The sequence below is a fragment of the Neolamprologus multifasciatus genome, chromosome 18 (genome assembly GCF_963576455.1).
Source record: "Neolamprologus multifasciatus chromosome 18, fNeoMul1.2, whole genome shotgun sequence".
NCBI lineage: Eukaryota > Metazoa > Chordata > Actinopteri > Cichliformes > Cichlidae > Neolamprologus > Neolamprologus multifasciatus.
This window is the reverse complement of record NC_140456.1, coordinates 24,935,630-24,954,246: the sequence shown is the minus strand read 5'-3', so window position 1 is coordinate 24,954,246 and position 18,617 is coordinate 24,935,630. Positions and strand designations below refer to the sequence as shown.

Sequence of the window (18,617 nt, the reverse complement as noted above, 5' to 3'; positions counted from 1 at the left end):
CGTCCATGTGGTGTTCAGTTTGTTTCGAAGGGGCTAAAACATTTTTATTTCCTATACTTGAACATTTTTTCTGAAAGGGCAAAAGAGCTGTTTGTATTATCAGTACGAGGAGCTTGTGTGGTTTTTGTTTGTGTGTTTTCTTTCTTTGACATTAGTGGGAGGTTTTCTAAGTAATAATAAAAACATTGTTTGGGAACGAAAGAACTGCGATAAGAAATACTGTGTATTCATTTACAAAGCAAACGGGAGGCGAATCCTTGACAGCACTTCCATCTAGTGGTGGAAGGAGGAGTAAACTTGCTGCAAAGAGGAGGGGTTACCTCTGTCCAAAGATGCTGAATGTCCTTTTTCCCCTTTTTTAAAAAAAAATAAAAGATGAAATTTCACATAAAACTGAAACGACTGCTTTGACCTTGCTACTCATAGTCTGAACATGTATATCAAAAGCGCTCGTTTTAGGGTTATTTAAATTCAGAAAAACAAAAAGAAAAGCTTTTTATGTAACAACAAATGAATAAATTAAAGTCTTTTTTCATGCTGAAACAACCAGCGCTGCCTTGATCTCATCTTACATCAAAGTCTACCTGCGTGTGTGTGTGTGTGTGAGCGCCCCCACACATACACTCTCTCTAATCCTCGCACACAGATGTCGGCACACCCATGAATATTTTGAACAGTTCTTTTCGTTTTCTTTCCTTTTCTTTTTTTTCAGTTCCAGTTGCAGTGCACTCAGGAAAACCAAACCGGTCTCTATAGCAACAGATGGCTGAATGAGCCGAGGTGCTGTGACCAATGAAGATACACTGAATTAATATGACCTATTTTAACCTCTGTGTACTTTTTAATTGGTAGCAACAATCATTTTTATTCAACATTGATCCCAGCAGATAAAAGCAGCATAAAATAAGATGGCAGGGCGTTGGTGGGAGAACTCATTTAGCCTATTTTCCTGTTTATTTTGCAGTGTTTCCAGCAGTTTTACTCCAGACACAGACAATGTTTGCATAGTTGTGGATCTCAGAAAGGATTTGTGACTTCGGTATGGCCCTAGCCTGCGTGTATGAGGTGTGCAACCAGGGGAGAAAAGAGAGCGGGCATATGGGAAGGTGAGGCGTGAACCTGGAGAGAAGCACAGATGGAAGATGAGTCATGTGACTTGTGCAGAGTGGCAGGCAGGGACCTGGACGGAGGCCCAGGACGGGCCGTGGCCACGACGCCGTGACGGTCTTCATCTGCGTGTTTATCTGCAGAAATCTGCCGGACAAATAATCAGTATGACGTCACAGAAGCAGCGCTGGTACGGATCCAAATAAAACCCATTTTTAAAATGGTGTCTGGCTTAGTTTCACACCGGCAAAACCATCACGGGTACATTTCTATTCCCTGGATTGTAGTGCAACATCAAATGTAGCCTCGGGACAGTTTGGCCTCGCTCCACCTGTGATATATGTGCTGACTGCTATCGCCTTCTTGTTTCAAATCTGTTGTCCGGCACTGCTCCAAGTCATTTACGCTGCACTTATTGAACGCATAGCTGACATTATTTATTTAAGGTAGCAACAGATTTGGCTCATCCCTCCGACAAATCTGACACCCATCCAAAAAAAACCCCCCAAAAAAACAAAACAGCATCAGCTGCACAACTGAGGCAAGAAACTATGCTGGGTGCGTAAGTTTGGTGTATTAGCAGAACTCAAGTGAAAACTACAGCAGGCTGTTTTTTTTTCTCTTCTCCCAGACTTTTATGCCAAGTGGGTGCTGTTGTTACAATCTGGTCGATGTACGAGTTTATTCTTCACCTAAAAAGATTTGTATAATACTTTGTCTCTTTTAAATGATCTGTATACATCCTTTAATACTGAGATTGCTGAAGGCCTTTGTTGGCACTGATGAGGTTTACCAGCCCTCTGTATTTTTTGTTTTCTTTTTGGCTGACTTTTCAATCAAAATGTCTTCAGGTAACAAGTTATACAAAACAAATGCTATTCGAAAGTTCTCCAAGGAGAGGGTTTTTTTTGTGTGTTCCTCTCATTCTCATGCAATAGGGTCTACATAAGGATGCAGGATGCAGTTCTTGTTGTGGTCTAATACCTCTGCGATACATCTAAAAACAGCTTTTCCTTCTCAGCTAAAAGGCAGGCATAACTCTATATTCCAGTCCAAAGCATGTGAGGGGGTTCAAACAAGCTTTGATGCAGCTCCAGGTCCTTGACAAATAGTTTGCTGTGGACTTCTTGTGCTACGTCAGATCCCAGATGTAATATCCGTACCGGCTAATCGCGATAGTCCATTTGAATCATTCAGGAAGAAGAAGCCACAGAGGGGTGGAGGGGGGGGGGCAACCATCGGGCTTACTTTCCTATCCATTTACACCCCCCCCTCCACTTCTTTTTTTTCCAAAAGGGAACAATCATATTTTTGTGTGTGCAAACATTTCACTCTCTTATTTTGGCGGTATGACGACAAGCGGCGCCCCTCTCCGCGGCCTCCACATTAGCACTTGGGCATCGTTGGCGTTCGGCCTCCCCAGCGCGTTGGGAGGGATGGGTTCCTGGTAGTTGAGGATGTGCGGTTGCTCCTGGTAGGGGCGGCCCACCAGTGAGGCCCGAGAGCCCAGCGGCATGTCTGGATCCACGGCGATATCCACCCGCATCCGCCACCGCACCGTCTGCAACACTATACGCTCCTGGAAGAGGAGACAGAGCCATCGTGTTAATATGGTTGATGTGCTTGCTGATGATCATTTAAGACCAAGACCAATATTTAATAAAATATCTCTTTTAAAAGACAACACATCCAGATTCACATGTTGTGCTGGACTGACTTCTGATGCCGCTGCTACATCAGGAGAGTTGAAGGTAATGATGAGATATTTTGTAACTTTACACCAGACTGGGAAAGTGCAGGAGAAAGTGATTACATCATAGCCAGTGTGAAATGGGAGAGTGGTTTCTGAAGATATACGGCTGTTTTTCTCCCCCCTCCCCTCTTATCGTGATGTGGGAACAAAGGCAGGATCGCTGTGTTTCGGGCCTACCTTTGTGACAGAGTTCATGGCCACCAACCAGGTGATGAAACTCTGGTCCCTGGTGATGTGGGTCAGCATGGGTGTGTTGCTGTTGCTGATGGGGACAGCCCAGGTCACACTGGGGTAGAAGTTGTCGTTCATGCTGACCGTCAGACGGGACGGTTTGGATGTAGGGCCGGTGAGGGTGACCGTCTCTGTGGTGTTGCCATACCAGGGGTAGCTGACACCATCCGAGTCACTGATGGCCTTGACCCGACCCTCTCGCAGTTCTGGTAACTCCCAGCTGGACCTGCAGCAGCGGACAAAGGAGGACACAGAGAAGCAGAGGATGAGAGACTTTGTTTTTGTGTGAGTGTGTGTGTGGCAGTGCCAGGTCCAGGGTTTTGGTCTAGATGTGTGTGTGTGAGAGAATCACATGCAAACCTTAGAGGCCCACAGTGAGCAAGAGAAGTTTGATGGCGTCTTCTACACACTTACATGCCAATATCGCCATAGGTATTGTAGAACTCCATCTGGGTGCAAGCTTGGATCCAGCCCACCACCCAGGTTTCGTTGCGGGGCACTGGTGGCATCACGACTCCCGCTGAGGCCCTGAAGTAAGGCGTCTTGTAGCGGAGCACAATCGGTGAGTTCTCCTCAATGATGGTGGGACATTGGTCAATAGAGGCGGACACCTCATACACTACAATGTTCTCCCGTCTGATGCGGGGCTTGCATGCGATGCTCTGAATACAGCCCATAGTGCAGGCGACAAGCAGAATGAGCAAAGCCAGAGAAGACGGGAGCCGATGATACCTGGCCAGTATGCACATCAGTCCCCTCAGGGTTCCACCCTTGCCTCAAGAGCAGATCTAATCCTTTAATTGCACATAATCACTGATTGGATAAAGGAAGAAAGGGGCAAGAAGAAGAAGAAAAAAGCTAGGGGAATAAGCAACAGTCACCATTGATGAAAAATTAAAACTTCCACCATAAGATCTTTAGGATGATATGGAGGTGAGACAGCAGTGTTGACTTGGGGGGAAGTATCGCAGATCTTCGCAGCCTCCTCCCCCCGGTCTGCCTGCTGACTGCCGCACTGCCCTTGGCGCTCGTCCCCAGAAACTGCAATCCGGCCTCCCCTGGGCTGCTGCTGCTGCCTCTCCGCCGAGCGTCCGCAGGCTCCTGTGTTCCCCGTCGAGTCCGCACGTCCGGCCGCACGTCGGTGCCCCTTGATCCTGCTGCTCTGCTCCCGGCTCTGCGCTGTCATGTCAAGTGGCGACAGGGCAGCCAGGTGCGTCAGAGGAGGAGGGGGTCTGGATGCCTTTTGTTTGCTCGGCTTTTCCCGTACTAGCCCTACATTCGCGAGGCGCCCTCACAAGCCAAAATCGGGGGTCCTCATCACTTTAAGCCCGCCATGAAAAGGAAGCTTCACCAAAAAACGAGCGAGGACGATGTCTTACGAAAGCGAGCCACCGGGGCCGCAGAGGGTTATTTTAATGTTTCTCTTTTTTTTCCCTTTCCTCGCAGCGAGTTTCCATTCTTGGGGATGCATGAATGGTGCAATATGAATGGAGGCAGCGAGGCGGCATAAACGTGCAGGCAGGGAAACAGCGACTATACCGTCAGGCTATCGGTCTCGTTGTTGCCGCGCAGCCTCACGGGCCGGAGAGCATCCTCTTCCCGCGGAGGGTCGAGTTGTTCGGTTTCGAGGTGCTGATGCTGTGTGGAGGTAGAGGAGGGAGGGGCGTCACCCGACCTCTGCATTGAAAAAAAATAACAAGTGCACGCGGGCGTGTCTACGAGCATGCGTCACGCTAGAGTGGAACGCCATTGGTGGATTTGCTCGATAGCGGAAGTAGTGTCGTTTGACATCAACTTGCACTGACACGCATACACCGGCCAGCTCGGCTTATTAATACTATTATTATATATCCATACGTCGCCGGGTCGTACCCGCAGCCGGTGGCGCTAGTTTATGATCGGCCGTTTGTTCGGTAACTTGTCGCAGAAGGTCCCGAGCTTGCTGTACCGGGTGTCGCTGGTGATGAAGCCGCAGGTTGTGTTCGTGTTGGGCGGGCCTGGCGCCGGCAAAGGAACCCAGTGCTCCAAAATCGTGGAGGTATGAGAGAAAGGGCAATGAAAAGGGCCCTCTTCATCGAGCAGGGTTGTGAATGACGTGGTGCAAATGTGGTTCAGGGGGATATGTCTTTATATCTCTTTTTTAATTGTTGCGACTTTAGTAGCATCTTTTATTATCGGATAGTATCCCAGTTTTCTGTCACTTCCGGTTGTCCTCTAAAACGAACCTATGCGTTAGCCAGGCAGCTAGCTTGTTCACCTCACAGGATATCCAGATTAAGTGCCGAAAGAGAAGCAGGAGCTATATTTTAATATATTTATTTCTTCAAGGAGACTCGATGACAATAATTCTTCACAATTGAGTGAGAGCAGCAAAGAATAAGGTATTTGTGGAGTCCTGCGACTGGATGAATGGGCTAAATAATACCTGTTTTCGTAGAACAAACAGGAGATAGGGTGATAGCACTGAAGAAAAGTCAATACACTATCTGTGCAGATGGGGTTATGTAATGTCAGTGCGAGTCTGGAGTGCACTTGGCCACACTAGCCTTGACTTTGAACGATCAGAAACAAATAATGACATAGATACAGACAGGTTTGGACAAGGAACTAATCACCCCACCCTGCTGATAAGGCAAGGCACACGTCAACACATGTCAGTAATATCTGTTGTCAGGAATGTAGTAAGAAAACATTTTTTAAAAGAATCAAAGTATCGGGGGAAAGAGGCTGTTGTACATTACTGGAAGTTTTCTTTAACCCATAATTTATTTGTTCAGTCGGGCCAGAACAAAAAGTTATTTTATTTATTTCATCAGATCATCCTGAAAGTCAGCAAAGCAAAGCCAGGACTCGTAATGAGGCTGCTGCTTTGATGTTTGTCTGAAGCTCCTGAAGCTGCAGCTCTACTGGGGGCCGCCGTGGATTCTTTGATGTGTGTTTGGCAGACACAGCTTCTTTGAGAGAGAGACTTTATAGCTACCCTTGTTCACGGATGTTACTGGGTGTTGGCTGCCATGCTTCAAGTGCAGCGATCGGGCCTTGTGGCAGCTAGAGGCATAGAGGCTCCTTTCATTCAGTGCTTTCATTCAGGACTGACTCTTTTTTTCTGCTCAGCCTGCGAGTTAGAAAGATTTATGCTGTCTGTAAAGGCTGTCGCAGTGTTCACAGAAATGTACACACCCGGAAAATAGTTTTCCATTCTCATCACAGTTACTTGATTCAATTTAGAAATTTGTGTGTTTCTCAGAGTTATGGCTACACCCATTTGTCAGCTGGGGATTTACTCAGGGAAGAGCGAGCCAGAGAAGAGTCAGAGTTTGGACAGCTCATTGCCAACTACATCAAAGAGGGCAAAATCGTCCCAGTGGAGATCACCATCAACTTACTCAGGAAGGTGTGTATTGAATACAGGTTGTAAATCTGGTTCGCCTAGAAAGAAAATCCTGTTTGTTTGTGTCGGCTGCAGGTCAGACCTGTTTTCAACTACACTTTTACACTATTTGTTCAAACAAAAAAATTCTACAAAACGGAGTTTTAACTTTTAATATTTACATTTTTCTCCAAAACCCCGACAATTTAGTTATTTGAATGTAATGTGAATGATTTCTTTCTGTTTATCATTCAGGTTATAATGCTTTGTTTTTCTAAACTAAAGAGACAAAAAATGTATTTTAAGTTGTATGTTAGATACTTTTGCTAGAGTTTACTGGTAGTGTTTCAGAATCACTTTCTTGGGTGACTGTGGTCTGTTTGCTGCACTGAGAGACTAATTTTAATTTTAAGTATGTCAGCATCATGATATCAACTGTTACAGATGCAAAAAAAAAAAAATCTCAAATGCAAAATATTTCCTGTTTGTTCTTCCCGTTTTGTTAGGCCATGGAAGCGACGATGAAGGAAAATGAGAATAAGTTCCGGTTTCTCATCGATGGTTTCCCCCGAAACGAGGACAACCTTCAGGGGTGGAATAGTGTCATGGATGAAAAAGCTGATGTTAAATTTGTGCTTTTCTTTGACTGCAGCAATGAGGTAAGTCATGGACCTTTTATTGTCCATTTCACAGCAGGGGTTGCTGTTTAAATGAGGATACAGAGAAATCATTTAACATTTATTTGCTTCATTCTCATCTTCTGTATTGCTACCACCTGCTGAAGTAGAGTGATGTCAAATTGTTGTGTAGTCACCCACAAACCTAAAGTGTAAAAAGAGCATGTTCTTACATCTGGCAAATCATCTTAAGTTTTTAGATTTCAGTGGGGAAAAAACATCCTGGAATTAAAAGTTCTTAAAAGTACTTTTGGTGGAAATGTGGTTCTGCTGTGCTGAGCTGATGTTTTGCGAGTTATTTTGCACTGATTTTGACTCTTCTGTCTACAGGTTTGCATCAACAGATGTCTAGAAAGAGGAAAGAGCAGTGGACGAACAGATGACAACAGGGAGAGCCTGGAGAAAAGGTGCAGTTCTCTACTGAGTCAGACCTTTAATCTGTTTTAATTTAATAATATACCACTGAGTCCTCCATTTCCTGTGTTCGTTTTTTCCCCTCTATAGGAAAAACATGCATGTCTGATCACTATACATTTGTCTGCCCCATTTAACTTACTGGTGGATACCTGCACAAATGTTTTTGACCTAATTTATGTCTGCTCGGAGTCCCTTGTGTCATCTGACCCCGATAACATGCCATATTTTTCTTCATTGCAGAATCCAAACCTACCTGCAGTCTACACGACCAATCATTGACCTGTATGAGAAACAAGGCAAGGTGCACACTATAGATGCTTCTCGCTCAGTGGATGAGGTGAGTAAACAGCGTCGACTGCAGGAAAACATTCAGGAATGCCTCCCATAGAGGCCAGTTAAGGCAAACAAGCCCTGAATATGTGAGAGAGATTATGTGAAGAATGCTACTTGTAGATTCAGTCCCCCATCATGCACCCAGGATGTTTTCAAGTTGTAATTTTTCACATTTTAGATCGAATGCTGTTGGGACTGTTGGGGGGAACTGGTAGTTTGGGCAAACAGGTATTTTGACAGGTTTTCGTACCAAGGCTGCCATCATATGGTGGTTGTGATGTTCAGTAAATCCACCAATCTCCCTTTCAGGGTCATTTCCTTGTGCACCTCTGCATCACTATTTTTAGATAAGGCCTGTTCTGCAGTTTCACATTGGGCCCAAAGTTTCCCAGAGAAAATCATCGCTGGTGATGAGAGCTCATCTCATCACTTCTCACTCAACTTTTCAGAGAAGGAATCTTTCATCCCAGCGTTTTCTATTCTCCTGTCGTTAACATTTAACACAGTCTCACAGCAGTTCATGAAATAGTCATGACCTTTAGTCTACTAATTCATTTCCATAGACACAAATCTTACACTTTTTTCACGCACGCACAAATTTCCAAACAGTATTTTGGTGTAACCGTGACCATGCGCACAAAATGACCTTTTTCCACTTTTAAAAGTGGAAGAAGAAAAAAGTGCTGGAGCAAGTTATTTGTTTTTTCTCATGCTACAACCCAAACCTGAGTCACACTAATCAGAGAGTTTAAGACATTTTAGGTTTTTTTTTTTTTTAATAACTAAATTGTCTTTATAATTATTTGCATATACATTAGCCCTTTGACAGACTGGCAACCTGTCCTGGGTTTACCTGGCATGTCTGTCATTTACTGCATCCAAAGATTTGTTACCCATATGACATCATCCACTTTTATCTGCCACTCGGACACACTTGACGGACATCCAGCACTCATCGCAGACACAAAAGTGCCCATAGAATGACTTGTGGTGTGCCCCAAGGGTCGGTTTTAGGCCCTGTACTTTTTAATTTGTATATGCTCCCTCTTGGCGGTGTCAACAGGAGGCATGGAGTGAACTTCCACAGTTACGCTGATGATACTCAGCTGTACATCTCCGTGTCTCCTGATGACACTAGACCAATGGATGCCCTTTTTAACTGTATTCTAGATATAAAATCTTGGATGGCAGAAAACTTTTTACAGCTTAACCAGGACAAGACTGAAGTTTTAATCATCGGTCTTGAGGCTCAGAGAGAGAAACTCTTGTCTAAATTACAGGCATTTTCACTATGTCCTTCACTAGAAGTGAAAAACCTGGGTGTTATTTTTGACTCTGAGCTTGGTTTTATCCCACATATTAAACATGTAACCAAAATTGGATTTTATCATCTAAAGAATATAGCCAGAGTCTGTTCTATTCTCTCTCGGGCCAACACGGAGATGTTGATGCATGCTTTTATTACCAGTCGCATTGATTACTGTAATGCCCTGCTCTCTGGTCTTCCTAAAAAGAATATTTCACCTTTACAACTTTTACAAAACTCTGCAGCTCGTGTGCTGACGAAGACCAGAGGGCGGGCCCACATTACACCGGTTTTAGAATCGCTGCACTGGCTCCCCGAGTGTTTCAGGATCGATTTTAAAGTTCTTTTATTGTTTTTTAAATGTCTTAATGGTCTCGGGTCTTCTTATCTTTCAGATCTGCTTCTACCATATGAACCCTCGCGGACCCTGAGGTCCTCTGGCACTGGCCTTTTGATTGTTCCTAAAGTCAGGACACATACTCACGGAGAGGCAGCTTTTCAGTGGTATGGTCCTTGTCTGTGGAACAGCCTGCCGGAGGAGCTCAGTGTGTATCCATGACCGCTTATGTTAATGAGAGTGTGGGGAGTGAATTGGAGGGCGGGATGGGGTGGGCTGCTTTTAACCATGTAAAGCACTTTGTGCTACATTTCTGTATGAAAAGTGCTTTATAAATAAAGATTGATTGAAGTATTCAGAACAGCTGCTCAGGCATGTCAAAGAGGCGACCTTTACTGGACTTCTAGTTTTTATTGAGTTTTTGTTGCACCTGTGATTAAAAACAGTACTTCATAGCCACGGACAGCGAGATAAGCTTCACCTGCAGCTCTTCCAGTAGTTCAGGCTTTCTAACACGTTGCTTTTTGTCTCTTCCAGGTGTTCGCTGATGTGAAAGCCATCCTAGACAAAGAGGGTTGAGTTTCGCCAACTGCCAACATTCATTTATCTTTTATTTTTCTTTTTATCAACTGCATTTACACTATAATAAGTTTATATGTTCATTCATATGACTTTTTACATTTGGTTAATCTTGACTTTGTGTCTTTTGTAAACGCTGTACTGTTTATTTGTGAGGATGTAAAATGTGTATGAATGTGGAGGTAGCAATGCCAAGCGGCTACTTGTGATGAACTAGTTATTATTCAGAAGAGGTCACAGTGTAGTCTTTCCTCATCGTCTGGGGCCTCAGCTTAGAGACACACTTCTTTTGTCAAAGGCACTCGCAGCACCGAAAGTCTAAGAAAAACTGTACGTATTACAAATGTTTTCAGGGTCATTGGTAGAAGCTATCTCGCTCTTGATAAAAAAATGTTTGATCTGATGACAAGGAAGGAGTTAAGTCTGTACTGAACCACATATAGCCTCTCTGCCATCCAAATAAAATGAATACAACATCCATCTCATGTTTACTTGTCCAGTAAACACTACAGCATGAACACTTGCTTTTGTGCCGCGTGTCAGTATCTGCTACGTGTTCCTGTGATAAGCTTCAATTTGACGATGAATGCCCACATTATTATTCCAGAACACGCATCATCGCGCCTATGCGAGCTGGAATTAGTGATAGTGAAAATGAAGATTAGGTGACGTTAAGTATGCGCTGTGTCCGCTTTTAAGTTCTTTTAAGAGTGCCGTCTCTTTTGTGTTACCTCTGTCGACACCGCAGTGGATTATAAAACCAATCAATATGTGACTAAAATGCCGTGTTTCACTTTTTCAGATGTTTTTCTTTAATTGTTTAGGAATTGCAACCATTTAATACAGTCTCCTATTTTCAGAGGGTCCAAAGTAAAGCACATAGTTTTAAATACAAGAATTGTTTTTAGTACTTGGATGAAAATACTGTAGAACAAATGGATAAATATGTTTTTCTGAATCTGCGCAGGGAGTATAGCCCTGAACACTTCGTTTTTCATCCTGCTGCTTCTATCAGCAGTCACATAATCATAAACACTAGTGAGCCGGTTCCACTGGCAGCCATTCATCCACATGTCACAATACTTCCTCCACATATAATGAGGTGAGCTTCAGATCAGATGAGCAGTTTCTCCCCTTCTCCACACGTCTCTCTTCCCATCATTCTGCTACAAGTTCATCTTGGTTTCATCTGTCCAAAGATTCTCTGATGTTTTCTGGAAAAGTCTAATCTGGCTTTCTTGTTCTTGAGTGTAACCAGTAGTTTCAGCCTTGCTGTAAACTCTGTATTTACATCCGTGAAGGTTCCTCGTGATTGTAGACCTCAACAGTGATACACTCATCTCCTCAAGCGTGTTCTTGACTTGGTTAAATACGCCCAATTACAGCGTCCTTCACTTTAATCAACATTTCTTTTTGACATTCATCATATTGTGAGTTTCAATGAAAAGATACCAAATGCATGGAATAATCATGAAACTGGCGTCACCAGGCCAGGAAACTGCACCTCCAGTTAATTTTAAGCCTCTGAATGTGGCTGTAATTCCTGATTAGATCCCTTGGATTAAAGATGAAAGTCTACACTTTTGTTTAAAATTATATGCCACCTTTGTGACGGTGAACAGATGCAAAACTTAAAAAAAAGTGTCATTGTCCAACAGTTTATGTATCTGACTGGATGTAGTTTGTAGACAAGCCACAGCTCCTCGTTTCCATACTAATAAACCAGCAGGTGGCGCCAAACATCACAGTATATGCTCGGTGAAGCGCAATTTCCATAATATGTCTGTTTTAATATGTCATAAAGAAAAGCTGATGTAAATAAAAATAAATAAATAAAATAAAATAAGAAACTAGTTTGTGTGATTGTTTGGAATTTCACTAACTGAGTAAAAATATAGAAAAGGGTGCTGGCAGCATTTGTCCTGTGATATTTCTGGAGCTTTGTCTTTTAATTGTTTATCTTTTACTGAACTGATGTAACAATCAAAGCATGTGCATCTCTGTCAGTAAGAAGAATATGTACCTTCAAATGTACATACATATCTCAGCATTTCATTCAGCCATTGCTTTGTTGGTCTTCATAGGAACTGATTCCCTCCATCACTAATTTTTTAAAAAACAAATATAAACTGACAACAAAGGGAGATGAGGTTTTATATATACTCTACATTTCCCACATGTCTACAATATTCAGTTATGAATTTTAAATGCTGGGATGACTCATTGCTCGAATCATGTTTCTTAAAAATAATGAAAACAAATGCTGCATTGTGTGCTATATAATAAACATTTTATTTTTGTGTTTGTAATAAAATCTGTAGTTACAGACATTTGCTTACATATTACTAATATTCCTGAGTGTTTTAGCTTGAGGCCTGGTGTCTGCATTTAAAGAGCTACACATTACAGAACAGAAGCTTTCAAAAAAAACCAGTACCTTGACATGCTTTCACATAATAACAGGGCAAAGTACCAAATGCGAAACGGGAAATGCATCACAGAAGCAGTTCACTGCAGCAGTCGTATTGTTGACAGTAAAATGCCTTAATGGGCAGTCAGAGAAAGCAGCTAGCAGAAACGTGTGACTGTAAGGCACTAATGATTCAACTGGTTAGTCCGATTGAACTATGACACACAAGGTAAAAAGATTATCAAAGTTTAATGATCCTGCTGAGAAAAACGGATCAATGCAGCACCAAATGCAAAAGAATTCAGCCAAGAAAAATAAAAAAATATATATAAATAAGAATGCAAGTGCTGAGAACTGATTTTAACAAGCTTTTTTGACATGTTAAGTAGAAATACGTGAATAAAAGTAAGAAAATATATGAATTACAGCATCATGTGCATGTGCAAAACAACAACATTAACCCAGAAATAAAAAGGGAAAACTGTACAATACAATAAAAACATTTGCTTAAATGACTGACAAGCTATGCTTATTGCAATAAGTACCACAACCTATGACACATCAAAACAACAATTCCTGGTGTTACTGACAGTCAGTAAAGCTTACTGCATTAAGAAAAATGTAAATATATTCGTACTCTGCCAGCAGATGGCAATCTTAAAATATATATATATTATCTTATTTACAGGCAAGCCTTGGCAAACAAACAAATAACGGCGTAAGACTGCAAAAGACCACACTAACGGGCGAAGTCATATCTACAGCTGAAGCACAAGTGTAACAGTGATTCTCAATGCGTACGAAAATGAGGGCTGTCCTTCAATTCAGACACTGTGTTGAGTGATTTGCCAAAAAAGAAGTTTTAAATTCACATTAAAAAAAAAAGTACATTCTGTCGCTAAACATTCACAAAGAACTTACATAAAGTATGTGCATCACGTACAAATACGTAAAGGGCAACACAAATTTCTGGTTGTGTTTAGAAAAAAAATTGAATTTTTGACAGCATGCTGGCTGGTGAAAGAAAAAAGTTTGGGGGGGGGGGGGGGGAATGAAGGTCTGCAGCACGCTCAGCAGGAGTTCGCCAGGCCTGTAATGATGTTGCCGGGAGACCTGCGATACTGAGCCTTGGTGTTAGTGACGGCCCCGTGCTTCTGTCGCAGGTGAAGCCTCAGCTGACTCTTGTGTCTGAAGTGGAGGTCACATTTTTCACACTAAAGTAAAGGAGAAATAAAAGCATTATTTAGAATCCCTGTTTATAAATGGACAGCTCAGATCAGTTAGCTCTTTCCAGGATTACCAGTCAGGAATTATAACTATTGACAGGCATATGGATCACCGGCATGATGGGATTACTCTCTTTTTAGCCAGCAGACACGTTGGATAAAGAGGGGAAGGTGACTAGGAAGCTTACATGATAAGGCTTCTCTCCGGTATGAATGCGCATGTGGCTCTTGAGCGTCTGAAGGTGACGGAAGTGCGTTCCACAGATCTCACAAGGGTACGGTTTCTCCCCCGTGTGAATTAACACATGTGCACGAAGGTGGGCCACCTGCGGGAGAAAATGACTAATGTTAATAATGAGGCTACACTTGAATTTTTTCCTAAAGATGAGAAGGGTTTGTTTGTTTTTTTGTTTTTGTTTTTTTTGGGGGGGAGGGGTGTCTTCTCCTCACCTGGACAAATCGGGACCCACACGTTTCGCACTTGTATGGCTTTTCTCCAGAGTGGATACGAGTATGAGTCTTGAGATTGGCTGGCCGGTTAAACTGAGCTCCGCAGATGTTGCAGTGGTACGGCTTTGCACCTGGAGGTTAAGAAAAGCAGGTGAATACAACAACTCCCTTCCTTGAGTTCTGAAAATGAGGCAGAGCCTGCAGTGACTCTTACCTGTGTGAACAGTCTTATGGCTGGCCAGGTTGCCCTTGTAGCGGAAGGCAGCCTGGCAGCAGTCACACTTGTATGGCTTGTCGCTGTGGACCTGGGCCATGTGCTCTTTGAGAGAATCTTCGTCTGAGAACTTTGAGTCGCACCCGTTGCAGATGTAACTGTTGTTTTCTGCAAAAAGAAGCAGAAATAAATGAAAATGTGACTAACATTGACACAAAATCTGATCAAATGGCTTCTTAGAGCTTAAAGACAAGCTAACAGTTTAATATTTGTGCGTTCCTCTTACCACAGCTGGAGATGGAATAATCCGAGTGTAGCTTGGTGGAGTCATCTTTGCTGTATGAGTCAGGAGACAGGTGGCCTGCTTCCATACACTGAGGGCTGTCGCAGCCACATGTGGAGCATCTGTTGTTGCTGCAACGAGGAAGACGAGCACCGTTAGCATGAAGCTACTTTAAGCTCCTTAACGTCTTAAAGCGCTGATTTCATATTAGATCTGTCTGTGAGTTGCACTTTTACCTGACACTGCTGCAGCTTGTGCTGTCCACACTCTGAGATCTGGGACTTTCTTCTTGATGGTCACCAGCTCCTTCTTCTGCCTGGGCATCACTGTGTCCTCCTGCCTCACCGCTCTTGCCAGGGCTTGGTGTAGGGGACATGGCGCCGGTAGCATTAGCGTTGTTTCCTTGAGCCTCCTTTTCATTCTCATCAGAAGTCTGGTTCATGACGATGAACTTGTACTTCTTCCAGTTGCGGGCCTTCATATCTTTGGGGCAGTCTGATGGCCACTTGAGGCTCATGCTTGCATTTCTGCTGCTGCTCGACTCAGTGGGTGAGTTTGGCTGGCAGTCAGATCTAAGGGGGCTTTGGGGACTGCAAATGACACCTTTGCTAAAGCCTGGGGACGTTCTTACACAGTTGGTTTGTGGGTGCTGAATGCTGTCTTCCTCCATTGGAGGAACAGGTCCTTGGAAGCTGCTGTGAGCTACTGCCGGGCGGATGATACTGGGGAGGTAACCGACGTGGGATGGGAGTGAGTGGGAGATAATGGCATTGGACTCATTGTGAGCCATGTTGGTGGTGGGTACTAGTGAGCATCTAATGTTCGGAGAACCTTCTAATTTCTCAGCAGCAATACAGACGTCACCATAGACGTGATAGGAGCCAGAGGTGTTGATCCCCCTGAAAACACTGGGCATGTAGCCTCTGGACTCGTGAGGAAGGGGCATGTTTGCTGTACAGTTGTTTACATAGTCGGGCCTTAAAGCAGAGATTTCTTCAGCCAGATGCAATGAGTTCCTCTGTATCTCTTCACTCTGCACGCTCCTGTAAAAACACATTCATCTCTAAGTCAGATCTCTTTAATTTTCCCCCAAGACAAGGCATTTTCTTTTATTTATTTTTTAGGTTTTTACCTGGACTTAATGAATCTGTGGCAAGTGTTGGCCACGTGTTCCATCTGGAGGTAGATGGCTGTATTCAGGGTGGTCACGACCACAGTGTCGTTAAGGTTCAGACAGGATGTGTACATGAAATCTAGAAGGATGGAGAAAGCCTTGGGGTCTACTTTGGGGTCTAAGCTGATGGCACTGAGGTTTGCATTCTCAGGATCCATGAACACGGAATAAAAGAAGCCACTGTAAAACAGAAAGAGAGATAGTTATCGTGAAGGTTAGCGTTTACACAAACTGTTTGGTATGAGCTACGAAACCAAATTTCCCAATTCCAACTTGTTCACTATAAATAATGACATAGTAGTTACATATATAGTCTCGTGTTGGTGAACTCGAGTCAGATTTTTTGACAGTGTATACCTGCAAGCCACCAGGATGGCCTTGTGAGCTCGGAAAAGCTGTCCGTCCACCTGTATGGACACATCGGTGAGGATGTTCCTGCTGCGCAGGCGGTTGAAGTTGAGCAGGACGTCACCTGCATGGCGTGTGAACTGAATGCAGTCGTCTGCAGTCATGGCCATGTTGTCATAACCTGTGCAAAAGTTGTAAAGGGTGTGATCAATATGGAAAACTCTACAACTGATCCACAGTGGGCTGAATGTAGGAAGAAAAAACAAACAAGGTGAAAATAAAGTTACACGATTTTATTTGTATGAACATTTCAATTATTCCACAAATAAAAACCTGGAGTGACAGAAAATTTTAACTGGTTCAAAACATGCTGCTGCTTTTCAGTATGAGCAACGTAGCTTCAAAACAAACTTCAAACCAAAACAAGTGACAATGTTAGGACAAAAGGAGGCGCCATTGCAAAGAGAAACGCAAACAAGGGAGGCTCACTAAACCTTTACAGCCCTGCTCTGACAATAATTGAGCCTATATGACGGTGATATTACAGAGTACAACCTCTAATCAGCATTTTAACATATTATGGAAAACAGCCGCGCTGCTTCACTGGGTCAATGTCTACACAAGCTTCTGCCAAGTGGCAGCAAATCTTGACCGCGGGAAATAAAGCGCAAACATAAAGCGTAAAACCGGTGACTTGTGTCCGCGTCACAAGTGTTTAACTCGTCTCGTCTTTCCGCTTCAGCGGCACAGCGTGTGGACAAACACAGCAAACTATCTGCTGGCAGCCCACAGTCCGTGAACGCGTTTGACGTTGAGCACATTCCGTCCCGGCTGCTCAGATTAGGTTGCCAGCGCGCACAGAGAGGTTTCCTGTTCCCCGATTTAACTGCAACCCATCTCCTTTAACCCATTAACATTCACTCCTCCTCACCCCACCCAAAGATATGTTTCTAAACCTTCGCAGTTTCAGACTAAACCGAGGCGGCATGATTTCGTAGGATGTGATTTCAAGGAGTGGCGGCTGAGTAATCTCGCTGCTGTGCGTTAAAGCCGAGCAGGTCAGCGCAAGCCCTGTCAAGTATGGAAATACTACTCAGCTGTCATGTCCGAAGGGCTGTCGCGAAGTTTCGTAATATGTTTTCATGGTGTTTAAACACCGATTGCGGAGTTAGAACTGATAGTTTACGAATCAAAGATCAAAAAAAAGTAGTCGGCTCAGTTTGAAGGGCACAATTAAACAAGTGAAAATAGTGTCGACAAAAGAAATACGCAGAGGAAATCTAGATGTTGACTGAACTAGTCCGACCGGTCCTGTTGCGCCACTGTTTCCCGGTTGATGTGTAACCTCGATCATGTGAAAGGGTGGTATCAACTGAACGGCTTTTTAAAAATAATAAAAAATAATAAAAATACAATAAGACAAACAGGCCTCGTGAGCTGGAATAAACACATAAAAGGAAAGTTTAAGACCGTTTTACTAACTATCCCATCTGAACAGCTACCACGGCTCAAATCGTTTACTTCACTCCTGGCTAACGGAGCCATAAAACCTTCGCAATAATGAAAATAAGTGGCACAGAAAGAAAAGGAGAAAGAAAGATATAGAGGCGAGGAAGCCACACGAGCATCTGCTACTTCTCTACACTTCTGAGGGTAATGCTGAGAAAATAGGAAGGGAAAAAAAGTCACCTTGTAAAAGTTTCCTCGAAACTCTGTGCATCACCAGTTCTGAGAATCCAGTTCTGAGAATCCAGTTCTAAGAAACAGAGCGGCTCAATTCTCGGAATTTCAACACAGGGCCGTACCATCCTCCGAGCAGCGGAGGAGCTGCTCTCCGCCGCCGGCGGCCTTTCAGCCATGGGCCCGCAGCACTGCGGGGAGTAACCGACATTTGATCAATAAACGCCGGGATTAAAACACAGCTGTGGGGTTATTAAAGCCCGTGTCAAAAATCGCAATTTTTAATGTGTTTTTTATTTCCCGTCTGACTTCGCATCCCCCGCGAAGTGGATCAGTCCAAGTGCAAGGTCAGCTGACCGAGTTATAAATACCGAGGGGAACATGAGCGCCTGCTGTAGCTCTAAAACCCTCCCATACTCCTAAGAAGAGTTTAGATGTCATCTTACACCCAAATAATTCAAACGCTAATAGCGGCTTACTTGTTTGTTTTGTTGTTGTTTTTAACACGTGGGTTTCATTTCACACTCGGCTTGCCCTAAAAATGCCTTTCCGCCGCTGGTTAAACTCGATTAAGATCACTTCAAACTGAAGCATTTTCTTTTGATCTAATAGAAAAGTTCTACTGATTATTTGTTCATGTGTTAGAGATCACAACCAACACGCGATCTCACATCATACACACATTTTGTGTGAAGAATCGCACAAACACTGTCTACTATAAA

General features: G+C 43.5%; 3 protein-coding genes across 3 annotated transcripts; 1 reads left to right on the top strand and 2 right to left on the bottom strand.

The window, feature by feature from the left end:
* Nucleotides 1-364: 364 nt before the first annotated feature.
* On the bottom strand, nucleotides 365-4,759 carry fam78ba (family with sequence similarity 78 member Ba). The gene is made up of 3 exons (XM_085140515.1): nucleotides 3,506-4,759; nucleotides 3,038-3,317; nucleotides 365-2,686 (listed from the first exon to the last, which is right to left on the bottom strand). The coding sequence occupies exons 1-3, from the start codon at nucleotides 3,838-3,840 to the stop codon at nucleotides 2,444-2,446; spliced, it is 858 nt and encodes a 285-aa protein (XP_084996641.1). The 5' UTR covers nucleotides 3,841-4,759; the 3' UTR covers nucleotides 365-2,443.
* A 101-nt stretch (nucleotides 4,760-4,860) lies between these two features.
* cmpk1 (cytidine/uridine monophosphate kinase 1) lies at nucleotides 4,861-10,588 on the top strand. Its single transcript, XM_085140516.1, has 6 exons — nucleotides 4,861-5,129; nucleotides 6,339-6,485; nucleotides 6,968-7,120; nucleotides 7,469-7,545; nucleotides 7,796-7,892; nucleotides 10,069-10,588. Exons 1-6 carry the CDS (start codon nucleotides 4,986-4,988, stop codon nucleotides 10,108-10,110), a joined length of 660 nt encoding a protein of 219 aa, XP_084996642.1. The 5' UTR covers nucleotides 4,861-4,985; the 3' UTR covers nucleotides 10,111-10,588.
* A 1,790-nt stretch (nucleotides 10,589-12,378) lies between these two features.
* On the bottom strand, nucleotides 12,379-18,022 carry bcl6ab (BCL6A transcription repressor b). Its single transcript, XM_085140511.1, has 9 exons — nucleotides 17,905-18,022; nucleotides 16,225-16,396; nucleotides 15,826-16,047; nucleotides 14,930-15,736; nucleotides 14,697-14,824; nucleotides 14,411-14,578; nucleotides 14,197-14,327; nucleotides 13,935-14,072; nucleotides 12,379-13,734 (listed from the first exon to the last, which is right to left on the bottom strand). Exons 1-9 carry the CDS (start codon nucleotides 17,933-17,935, stop codon nucleotides 13,591-13,593), a joined length of 1,941 nt encoding a protein of 646 aa, XP_084996637.1. The 5' UTR covers nucleotides 17,936-18,022; the 3' UTR covers nucleotides 12,379-13,590.
* Between the last annotated feature and the right edge of the window lie 595 nt (nucleotides 18,023-18,617).